We start from the raw sequence: 12,237 nt of genomic DNA, 5'->3' as shown, positions 1-12,237 counted from the left end.
TGATTAAAAATAAAAAGTAAATACCCAAACTTACAATTTTATTGTACTATTAATTTATATTAAAAATTGCTTACAATCTTAAAATTGATCTGGCTTATAAGAAGCCATAAATTTTTTTCTTCGTTCTAGAGCTTCGATTTTGGCTTGTTTTTTAGCTTGAGCTTTAGCAATCAAATCTTTTATAACAAATTCAGGTAATCGTTTTCCTCTCCATCTGTTTGGCAATATTGTCATATTAACAATATTCAATTTTTCTTGCACATAATTGGCAGCACTAAACTTTTCAGCTTCTTTTACCTGTAAAATTGTGAATAATAGTTACTATTAAACATTATGAGTATATATTTCTATTTTGAAATAAATCACAAATAAATTGTTTAAAGCTATCATGGGTACAAATATTTATCCTTTTTTTAGACATTTATTGGAATCTTTAGTTTTTTACAACCCCTAAAGATATAACCAGTAATGTGTCCTTATTATTATCAACATAAAACTAAAGATTAAATATAACTAAAAAAAAACAACAAATAATTATTAACAGAGTAATTAATTTTTTTGTGTAATTAACATTTTACTTATACTAATACTAAGTAATGAGTAATAATATTTTGTACAATTTAAAATTAAGATCAATGTTTTTTAAATGAACACTATTTTTCTTACTATATGAAATGTTAAAATTGTTAAATAATCAGCAATGTATTCTATAACATAGACTTCTAAGAATTTATGAGTTGTACTCAACAAAATAATCCAATATCTTGAAGTAAATAATATTCTACTTTTATAACATGAAATTATTAAGATGTGCATTTTAAAATTAACTATCAAAAGCTATTTGATTATGTGAATAGCTTTACTGTTATAATGTAAAATCAATACATTTTACATTTGTTTTAAAATTATTAATTTTATGTATTTTATAGAGTATGTAAAATATAAATAACTATTATCAAACTATATTGTTTGTTAACACATTTTACTCATTTAAAACAATATTAACTAGGATAATCTAATAAAATCATCGAATTATAAATGAACATAGATTACCTGTCCCATTAGTTCAGCTTGAAAAGCCTTCTCTTTTCTCATTTCTCTCTTTTGTCGAACTTTGGCCCATACATACTTCATGCGCTTTCTTAACTTTCTCAATTTATGTTTTTTCATTTTCTTACGGCGAATTACTATCAGCCGAGCTGCTTGAATTTCGTTATCATTATTAACCAAAGGATCAGCCAATGGAATGGATATTGTTGGTCGAGGGATTCTTGAAGGAACACAAGGATTTGGCTTATCTATAATTTTTTTTGTTGGTATAGTTGGCAGTTTAATAGAAATAGGTAACGTTGGTGAACCCAAAGGAGACTGATTTAAAGAACAAATAGAACGTATAGTTGGATGTAAATGTCTTTCAGCAGCAATAGTAACTAAAAATAAATAAATTATAATAAAATTAATAAGCTATTGGTTTTAACATTTTAATCTGTACACGTTCCTGCAGTGCATTTGTGTGTACCTATCCAAAGAATTTAAATAGCTCACACATTATGAATCATGATTATTATGTTAAATCTAAAGATTCATACCAAATATTCTCAGAAATGTACAATTTTAACTGTTACTTAAAAACCTTAACCTAAAAACTATTAAGGAATTTAAAAGACCATAAGACACTACAAATTTAAAAATTCTTATATTTGACAATAAATGAGGGCTATTGAAATGTACACCGTACACAAATCATAAATTAATTTAAATTATTAACCAGAATATCAAAATACAAAATCTGCAGTAGACTGGCACACCATTCAAAAAGAAATTTATGTACGCATTAAGTACAAATGAATTATTTGTGGAAACAATTAAATTAAATTATAAATAAAAGGTTTTTTTTTATAAATTAATCAAAATTGTCGGACTAAAATATTTCTCAAAACTTTTAATATAAAAAAACAAATACCAAAAGAAAGTGTTATCATAAATCGAGTAAAATTATTTTATTCTTACTATTTGCAAAGCTCCGGACGACGGATCTCAGATTTCCCAACATTGTAGCGGCAATACTCACGTCTGAAAATCTGTACACGCCATTCAGTTAACTCTGTGGTTACTTACACGTCCGACGTGAAACCGCAGAATAAAATTTGAATGAAATCTAAGTATTTTGCAATCAAACGATTTAAGATTTTGCCTAAAAACAGATTATGTTCATACAATCACATTTATTCACACAGCCGGGGTCTACCGGAGATTCTTATCAAAAAATTGAGAGAAGGTCGTGTTACTAGCGTCATCTAGGTTTGTACTCTGTTCAATTATTATTTAAGTTTATTGGCGCTTTATGTCAACAGAAACCTCGATGATTTATTTTTCGTTATTAAAACGTCATAGGTACTCGTAATGTAATCTGTATTATTGTTTTAAGAATCTCACATAATAATATGTAGACTATGTAGTTGTAATATTTCATAATTGTTCTAGTAATTTCGGGGCAGGATATTTTTTTTGATTCATCTTAAATTACAATTTTAGATCAAAACATATAATATCTTATATTTAATTATTTCATATACGAATAAAATGAATTATTCTGTAAATGATAATCTGTTGTTTTTTAAATTATATATTAAATCTTTAGTTTTATGTTGATATTATGATTACTATGGATCCATTATTGGTATTATATTTAAAGATAGCCTGGGTAGCAATGAACACTAAAAAATAAAGATCCCATTAAATATTAAATAGGTATCCAAAAATGTTATAAATAATATTTGTATCCAACAAAAACTTTTAAGATTCATTTTTATAGGGTTATAGTCTTAGATTATAAAACATTAAACAATTTTGAATTTAAATATTTTTTAAATGTTGCATTAATTATAGTAAAATATTTAAATATTATCATACTCTATGGACTATAATATATGGTGGTCGGCTGGCAGAAGCTATTGAAGGTTATTTTGGTAATGGTGAACTAGGATTATTGATGCATAGGCATCATACCAGGACTAGATACCCTAGTTTAAAAAAATTATATTTAAACAAAGATCAGCAACAGTATTAAAAACAACGTCGAATGATTGAAAAATTGAACTAGTAAATTGAATTGAAAGTATTTTTAAACAGTAAATAATAAACAACTGAATTACCTGTCACTGCCAGGTTTCAGTAAAAACAAAAATAAGATTGTTGAATAATTATAATATACGTACAGTATCGGTATGTCCCAAAAGTCCCGTATCATACTTAATATCTCCTTAGAAAATCACTATACTTAAATGCAGTTTTTTTTCAGTAATAAGTATGAAAATAATTCTGATTGAATGGCATAAAACTCAATTTTTTTTTCAAAAATTCAAAAATTATCACAAAATTAATATATTTTACAATATATTATACAACGGCTACCTACCACGTTAAAGATACGTAGACACCTGTTGATTTACTTGATTTTAAATGCATTTAAAAAAATATTGTATTTCATACTCGAATGCGAAAAATAAAAGAATAAAATGATTAAATAAAAACTAATTAATTTAGTTGAAAGTCTAATAGTCCAAGAATGTATACCTGACGGCTGACATGTACGTATCTGCCGTGCTATGAATTAATACCTTCATCGGCTTTCAGAGCCTTTGCAAGTTCACGATTTCCAATATAGTACTTCAATATGCAAAAATCTTTATTATAGTATAAAAATAATTAAATAAACAAACATAATAATAGTAAAAATAAAAATTCATTTTAAACGCTTAGTAGTAACGCATACACAAAAAACCAGAAAATCGTAAATTTCAGAAAACTGAAATTTGATTAAAACTTAAAAATTAATAATTTCCACGGTCTTTTGAAGCGTGACAACCAAATTGAATTTGTTCCTAAATCACCAACTGGCTATACATTTTAGTAAAAATATGAATTTATTTTCAAGACAAAAGAACAACAGCTTTGTTTTCGATAACTGTGGACAAGGATGCGATGTTCAACAAATTGCAATGACTTATTTGAAATCAAATTATATATCAATAGACGTTGAAGAGATGGTAGAACTCGAAGAAGCATAGACAAATTATTGAAAAAATATATACTTATATTATTGTATTTGTTCAATATATATTGTTATAAATTATAACTATAACTTTATTTTCTTAACGTTGAATAATCTTAATGAGACAACTATGACTCACAAGTTAATTTTCAAACTTCCCCAATTTTGATTTTATTGTGAGCACATTTAACATAAACAACATGACGTATAAAAATAACTCATTAACAAGATACAACCTAACCCGTTCAAACGATTAAGAACAATTAAATTTAATATATTTATACCATGGTACCAATTCATAGTTTGTCTCATCGTGTTATGCTTACTGTATAGACGCAAATAGTGGTAAGAGTATTTTTTTTAAGGGGGGGGGGGTACTTAAATTTGGTGTTTCTGGTTTAGTGTATCGATACGTATAAAAGAAAAATAATATAAATTTAAGTATTAAGTTTTTTACTGTTAAATCGAGTAATTTTTTTCCAATATTATTATTTAAACATTATATAATATTTATATAATATATACCGAGTCTTAGATATCCAACACTGCATAAACATACAATTTTAAGATACACGCCAATGCCATTCAGAAATCTATGATGCATACTGTATAGTATACTCAGTCATATAGATTCATGATAGGTCCAAGCACAAAATAAGAAAAATCAGGAATAAGATCCTAGTGGAATTATTGAACTTTTGATATTACACTCCTGAATTCTCATTCAATGCAACCCAACACACGAGGTTTTTTATCAATATTATACTGAGATATCAGTGGCGGCCGGTGAGCGGTGAGCACAAGTCGTACGAAAAACCGTCACTCACCTTTGAAACTTGAAAAGCTAGAACTTCGTACACGTCTAAATTAAAGTGTTGACTGTCGACTGTGGTCTTTGTAACCGTTTTTCGAGTCACGATCTGATTGGTGAGTATTTTAAAGCGCTTATACTAAAGTTTTATAATTTACTTTTTATATATAATATAGTTGCTTTCTGGTCAACTTGTTAGGCACCACTTTTATAGTTTTATTCATCTAGGTATTTGTGTGTAAAATCATAATATTCAAATTAATTTTATATTAACTACCTCTGTCTGTGATCTTCTACAATATATAATATAAAAATATAAAATAACTAAAGAATAGGTTACTATAAATTTAAAAAACATCTACTTAATTAACAATTCACAGTAAAATAGTTGGTTACCGATTAGAATAAAAATAAGTTTGTATTGTCAGTTTCCATACAACACTTATTGAATTACATAAAAATCAAAATGTTTGAAAACATGGTCTCTAAGTACCTAGATATGTTTACAATTTGCAGAAATGCATGATTAAAATAAGGTCGAGAATGACTGGTGAATCATCCTGTATGAGTATTTATTATGTTTTCCACTGTCAAACATTAAATTATCAATATATTTAATTCTATTTTAATTTTTAATGCTGTTATAGGAAAAATAAATCAAATGGAATCAAACAACGACATTAAAACATATCCAGGATTTTGTTCTAAATGTGGTTCAATACTACCGTCATTGAGTATGGAAGAATTTATTAAGTGTTATTCTTGTAAAACAGTTTTTGGGCCAGAAAGTAAGTAAAATGCAAACAGTTATCATTTTATTTGTAATAATCATAAATTAATTATATTTGTGTCTCATGCATTTAATGTTCTTATTTAAACTTACTGTCATTAAACATGATATATCAATTTAATAAAAACATAATTTTAAGTGTATATAAGTAATTAAATAAAAACTTAATTATTGAGTTAAAAACCACCGTACAAGTGAGAAATCAAAGACTAAAGGTATATTTTGTTTTTAATAAAACTAGGTACTGTAAACCTATGAAAATAAGTTTTCTAATTAATACAACTACCTTTCTCTCAACCTAGCTGTTAGCTACACTCGCCTTGCATAAAAGTGGTATTGCATGGAATGGACCAATCTGTTAATACAGATAATCTTTAATCTATCAAATAATTAATAAACAAATTTATTATTAATGATTATCAAGCATTTACATTAATTTTTATTCATTGTTACAGTTTATGGGAATTCTATTGCTGAATACAGTATTATTTTGAACTCTGTAGAAGATATGGATAATGTAGTAAAAACTGAACATAACAAAAACGATGCGGACGACGGTCCAATTGCCGAGAGAAGATGTAGCCAATGTGGTCACAACCAGATGTCCTATGCTGCTGTGCAATTGAGATCAGCTGATGAAGGACAGACTGTGTTTTACACTTGTCTTAACTGCAAGTAAGAGCTATGATCGCCTCTGTCTTATAAATATTTGTTTTGTGTATATTTATTGGTTTGTAATCTAATATAATGTTGTTTTTTTTGTTTGCAGATTCACTGAATCAGAAAACTCTTAAGACAATCCCAAAGACCTGGAATCCATTTTTGTACATAACAATCAAGTTGAATAAAGTTATTCTTATTTTTAAACATTATTGCCTTATTTAATTTAGTCCAAAATTAAATATAGGTATTGATATAAAAGTTATAGGTACTTAAACATTTCTGGTTAAAAGCATGAGCGGTGTGCGCCTATTAATTTTATTTAAGAATAAAAACAACTTATACTTACTAAATTCATAAAAGTACTGATTTGAAATCGTAAACTAATTTCACAAAGGTAATCAATAAATATTTTTATAATTATTTACAAAAATAAAAGTTAATCATTCTGTGTAACTATAATTTTCATATATTTTAACTGTATTTTGTTTAAAATTAACTTTATTATATGATAAACTTTTTGGATTGGTATTCATTATCTGAAATGATTTTGTATTCTTGGATTTATTTTAAACTATCATTTTGTACTCCGATTTATTGACCTTTTTTATTATTTGATTCATTTCAGTTCAACTAAAAAATACTGATTAGTGGTATCAGGCATTTTAGTACCTGTTAATCTACTATTTACTGATGAAAAAAAAAATTAAGTATTAACCATTAATAGTTAAATGTTAGAATTTTTTATTCTCCCATAAAGTCATAAGTATAAATCAAATATTTTATTTTACAACTATTCTATCTGTAAATTTGACAAATCTATAAAAATATTAGATAGACATACATTTATTCTAAATGTTAACCATAATGTGGTTAATATTGAATTAATTTAAAAAAAGATAATCTAGTATTTTTATACTAACTATTGAACAATTAATATTTATAAATTGTATTGGTATAAATACACATTTTTGTTTAGATATAAATTTTTGTAAGTTATTATTGGAATAATCTTAAATTTACTCTAATAAAATCCTAACTTTATTAATCAGTATGAATCACTGTCATCACAGAATGTAGAAAATACAGCCAACAAAACACCTAATTATACACACACAACAAATAAATAAACTCATAAACAAGTTAGAAACTGAGAACTAAGATTACAAAAATAATCCAAATAATGTAAACATCAATATATTCTAATGACTAAGATGTCACCAGTCTTCACAGCTTAAATTATAATATAAATGTCAGTTTATTAATATTCTAAAACGTAACTAAATATTATTCTTAATAATGACTGAAAATATTTGTATGGTTTTAAGCATACAATGTGTAACACTTGCAATATTTCGTATTTAAACATTTTTCTTGAGTTAGTTGGGAAACGGTATGTAGTCCTTGGACAATGAAACATTTTCCTACCAACTGATTTAATAGTAATTCTCATCTAATAATGTTTTTTTTACCATATTATGAAATCTACATCACTTTTAAAATTCTCAAAGACAATTGCACAACAATTTGTATATCAGTATGGTGTTATTAACAATCAGCATCAATGATAATTATTAAAAGAATAAAAAAATGTAAAACCAATTGATATATTAAAATAATAGCTCATAATAATTGTTTGATAGTTTATACAGCATTGTTAAATCATAATTTAAATTGTTATTTATCCGTACAACTACTGGGCAGAAAAAATAAACATTCTGTATACATCATTTTTTTACTCACATTTGAAGATTTTGTCACTTTTTAATATTTTATAATGTTAAACAAATCATCAACTGCGGTTAAGGGTTTAAATCATTACTTAATAATAATTATATTCACTTTATTGAATATGACCTTTATGAAATACAAGAAGTTGAATTATCTGTATTATATAATCCATAGATCAAAGGTATAGAAATAACACTAAATTATTAAGTTTACCTATCGGTTGTCAGATTTAATTGTTATCCAACCATTTATATTGTGACTATTGAGTTTCAACTACTTTGTAATTACTATTGGCCATTGAATAAATGTAAATCTATTAGAATACTTGTAATAAATGAGACACAAACTTTCAAGAGCTCTTGAGTTGTAAGCATGCATTTATTTTACAGATATTATTTGTGTATAAAATTATCAAATTAAATCTTACTAATTTCATTAATTTGTTCTAAGACTAAATGACCAGGTTTTCAATTTAAAGAAGACCACATAATACATAGTTCATAAAATCAGTTATAGTAGTATGTCTAAGTATGAACTACCATCCAAACACATTTTGCATGTAACAGACCACAAGAAATTGGATACTTTTTTAAATAAATACCAAATTTGTTTCATTTCACAAGTTGCATAATATTTATTTAAAATATCTGTACAGAATGGATGTTTTAACATTCAAGAAGTCTACTCACAATACAGAATAATAAAATGTGGATAATTAGGTAACGCTTAAAAAATTAACATTTGATCAGTTTATGTACAAAAATTATTCCATGTATATTTATTATCTGTAAAACTTGTAAAACACCTTATACAACTAGAATATTATTCCAAGCAAACTTATACATGTGTACATGAAAATTAATTAAATAAATCCAACAGATTTAAATAAATTGCATGTAGTAATAAATTTTGGAACAAATTTGAAATAAAAAGAAAGAAAAAAAAAAAGAATGGACAAATCAGTCTCAAAATAATATATAACAATAAAAAATATAGGAAATGTTCTTTCAAAATAAATTCACTTTGTAATAAATTAATCAACTTCTTCCATACGAGAAGAATCTTCGGCATCAGCTTCGACAATTGGCTCGGCTTCAACTTCAGCAGATTTCTCTTCAGCTACTGGCAGATCCTCGTCAATTCCCAAACCCAATTTGATCATTCTGTGGATTCTGGAAGCGTGAACTTGTGGGTCTTCAAGTCCAAAACCAGATGACAGCAAGCTAGTCTCGAACAAAAGCATGACCAAGTCACGTACAGCCTTGTCGTTAGAGTCAGCTTCGGCTTTTTGTCTGAGTGTCTCGATGATTGGGTGATCAGGGTTGATTTCCAAGTGTTTCTTAGCAGACATATAACCCATGGTAGATGAGTCTCGGAGAGCCTGTGCCTTCATGATACGTTCCATGTTGGCAGTCCAACCGTATTGAGATGTGACGATGCAACAAGGTGACTCGACAAGTCTGTTACTGATGACAACTTTTTCGACTTTCTTGTCCAAAATGTCCTTGACAACTTTGCACAATTTCTCGAATCGGGATTGATCTTCCTCACGCTTCTTCTTTTCTTCATCAGTTTCGGGCAAGTCTAAACCTTCTTTGGTGACAGATACCAAGTTCTTGCCGTCATATTCTTTCATCTGTTGTACGACGTATTCATCAATGGGTTCAGTCATGTAGATAACTTCGAAACCACGCTTCTTGACACGTTCAACGAATGAAGAGTTGGATACTTGTTCACGGCTTTCACCAGTGATGTAGTAGATGTGAGTCTGGTTTTGCTTCATGCGGGCAACGTATTCCTTCAAGGAGCATGGTTCGTCACCACTGGCTGAAGAGTGGAATCTCAACAAGTCTGAGAGTTTCTTCCTGTTCTGGCTGTCTTCGTGGATTCCAAGTTTCAAGTTTTTGCTGAACTGTTCGTACAATTTCTTGTAGTTGTCCTTGTCTTCAGCCAATTCTTCGAACAATTCCAAACATTTCTTGACCAAGTTCTTCCTGATGACCTTCAAGATCTTGTTTTGTTGGAGCATTTCACGAGAGATGTTCAATGGCAAATCTTCACTGTCAACAACTCCCTTGATGAAGTTCAAGTATTCTGGCATGAGATCTTCACAGTTGTCCATGATGAAGACACGACGCACGTACAATTTAATGTTGTTCTTCTTCTTCTTGTTTTCAAACATATCATAAGGCGCGCGCTTGGGAATGAACAAAAGTGCTCTGAATTCGAGTTGTCCTTCCACCGAGAAGTGTTTGACGGCTAAATGATCTTCCCAATCGTTGGTCAACGATTTGTAGAATTCACCGTATTCATCTTGGCTGATATCATCAGGGTTGCGTGTCCAGATTGGTTTTGTCTTGTTCAACACTTCTTCATCCAAGTACTTCTCTTTGATGGTCTTCTTCTTTTTCTTGTCTTTTTCTTCGTCTTTCTTGTCTTCATCTTCATCTTCACCAACATCCTCAATCTTGGGTTTCTTGTCTTCTTCTGTTTCACCTTCAGTTTCATCTTTCTTCTCATCTTCGGCTTCATCGTCACTGACTTCCTTGGTACGTTCGTTTTCAACGATTAATTTGATTGGGTAGCCAATGAATTGAGAGTGTTTCTTGATGATGCCGGTGATCTTTTCTTGTTGAAGGAATTCAGCTTGGTCTTCCTTGATTTGAAGGACGATCTTGGTACCACGGCCCAATGGCTCACCAGGGTCGGAACGGATGGTGAATGAACCTCCCGCAGCAGATTCCCACAAGTATTGTTCATCATCGTTGTGCTTGGAAACAACAGTGACTTTGTCGGCTACCAAATAGGCGGAGTAGAAACCCACACCAAATTGACCAATCATAGAAATGTCAGCACCAGCTTGTAAAGCTTCCATGAAAGCCTTGGTACCAGATTTGGCGATTGTTCCCAAGTTGTTGACTAAATCAGCTTTGGTCATACCGATACCACTATAAGAAAAAAACGTTACAGTTAAGAAAGTGTCGTTTCAACGCGAAAAACTATCTATATGTAGACAAATAATAAAAATACTTACGTGTCAATAATGGTCAAAGTCTTTTCTTCGGCATTGGGGATGATCTTAATGTGTAAATCTTTGCCAGATTCCAATTTGGATGGATCGGTCAACGATTCGTAACGGATTTTGTCCAAGGCATCAGAAGAGTTGGATACCAATTCTCGCAAAAAGATTTCTTTGTTGGAGTAAAAGGTGTTGATGATAAGAGACATGAGCTGGGCAATCTCAGCTTGGAAAGCGAAGGTCTCAACATCTTCGGATGCAGTCATGGTTACGTCTTCAGGCATCTAAATTAATAAAAATATAAAATTATTAATCACTTAGAATATTAGAAAACAGAAATTATAAAAAAAAACGCGATATTAAATGATGAATTCATCACGAAGTTTTGTTTTATAAATAAAAAAATACTAAATTAAAAAAAAAAATAATATTATAAATTACGATCGAGTAATGAAATGCCTACGCTAAATATTTAGAACCCCAGTTTTAATTGAATAAATAAATTAATAAAAATTAAATTAATTAATCAAAAATGAAGATCGAACGATTTAAATATTGGTATAGATCGTAGGTTAAAAACACGTTATTAATTTAAATGCAAAAATAAATCGAATAAAAATTAATGTAAATTGTATTACTAATACGAAGTTATTAATGGATCTTCGATAATAATTAATAATCATTGACAGCAAACGATCGGTACTTACGATTTATTGTGTATTGATGATTGTTGTTAATTGAATGATAATAAAACACTGCAAGCAGCAAAACTCCGCAAATAGTGTTGATCACTTGATCGCAAGTAGTGGCGCAGGCTTTAAGGCGTGCGTGTGGAAGGTTCGACAACGAGCTCCAAAATGACGACCGGACGACGGCGGCACCCGGTATTTATAATCTCCGCCGGCCGCCGGGTCGAAGATTCGCGAACGTTCTACCGGCAATACGGTATCGCGTTGGTCAAAGCCGGCGTGACGGACGGTGCGGTAGAGCACGTGGTTAGGCGAACGACGAACGGTGCCGGGTCGTATACGGTGCCCCGGCCGGCTGGTGCGCAGCGACCAAACGATGCGCAGCGGATCGGGACGCGCGAACGGCGGTGTGGTGGTCGCCCGGACGCGGGCGCTTCGACCAACGTCATGTCAACTTGCGTTTTCCGTCGGCCGGGTGAACGT

The 12,237-nt window shown here is 29.7% G+C and overlaps 3 protein-coding genes across 3 annotated transcripts; 1 reads left to right on the top strand and 2 right to left on the bottom strand.

Moving 5' to 3' along the window:
* Positions 1-21: 21 nt before the first annotated feature.
* Positions 22-2,214, bottom strand: LOC132929754 (uncharacterized). The gene is made up of 3 exons (XM_060995310.1): positions 2,011-2,214; positions 1,054-1,430; positions 22-297 (listed from the first exon to the last, which is right to left on the bottom strand). The coding sequence occupies exons 1-3, from the start codon at positions 2,051-2,053 to the stop codon at positions 79-81; spliced, it is 639 nt and encodes a 212-aa protein (XP_060851293.1). The 5' UTR covers positions 2,054-2,214; the 3' UTR covers positions 22-78.
* A 2,607-nt stretch (positions 2,215-4,821) lies between these two features.
* Positions 4,822-6,524, top strand: LOC132929284 (DNA-directed RNA polymerase I subunit RPA12). Its single transcript, XM_060994535.1, has 4 exons — positions 4,822-4,981; positions 5,513-5,653; positions 6,111-6,330; positions 6,425-6,524. Exons 2-4 carry the CDS (start codon positions 5,527-5,529, stop codon positions 6,447-6,449), a joined length of 372 nt encoding a protein of 123 aa, XP_060850518.1. The 5' UTR covers positions 4,822-4,981; positions 5,513-5,526; the 3' UTR covers positions 6,450-6,524.
* A 2,271-nt stretch (positions 6,525-8,795) lies between these two features.
* Positions 8,796-11,944, bottom strand: LOC132928180 (heat shock protein 83). The gene is made up of 3 exons (XM_060992657.1): positions 11,773-11,944; positions 11,081-11,349; positions 8,796-10,994 (listed from the first exon to the last, which is right to left on the bottom strand). Exons 2-3 carry the CDS (start codon positions 11,347-11,349, stop codon positions 9,080-9,082), a joined length of 2,184 nt encoding a protein of 727 aa, XP_060848640.1. The 5' UTR covers positions 11,773-11,944; the 3' UTR covers positions 8,796-9,079.
* Between the last annotated feature and the right edge of the window lie 293 nt (positions 11,945-12,237).

The sequence above is a fragment of the Rhopalosiphum padi genome, chromosome 4 (genome assembly GCF_020882245.1).
Source record: "Rhopalosiphum padi isolate XX-2018 chromosome 4, ASM2088224v1, whole genome shotgun sequence".
NCBI lineage: Eukaryota > Metazoa > Arthropoda > Insecta > Hemiptera > Aphididae > Rhopalosiphum > Rhopalosiphum padi.
The sequence above is the reverse complement of the archived record's forward strand: the minus strand, read 5'-3'. Positions and strand labels throughout refer to the sequence as shown.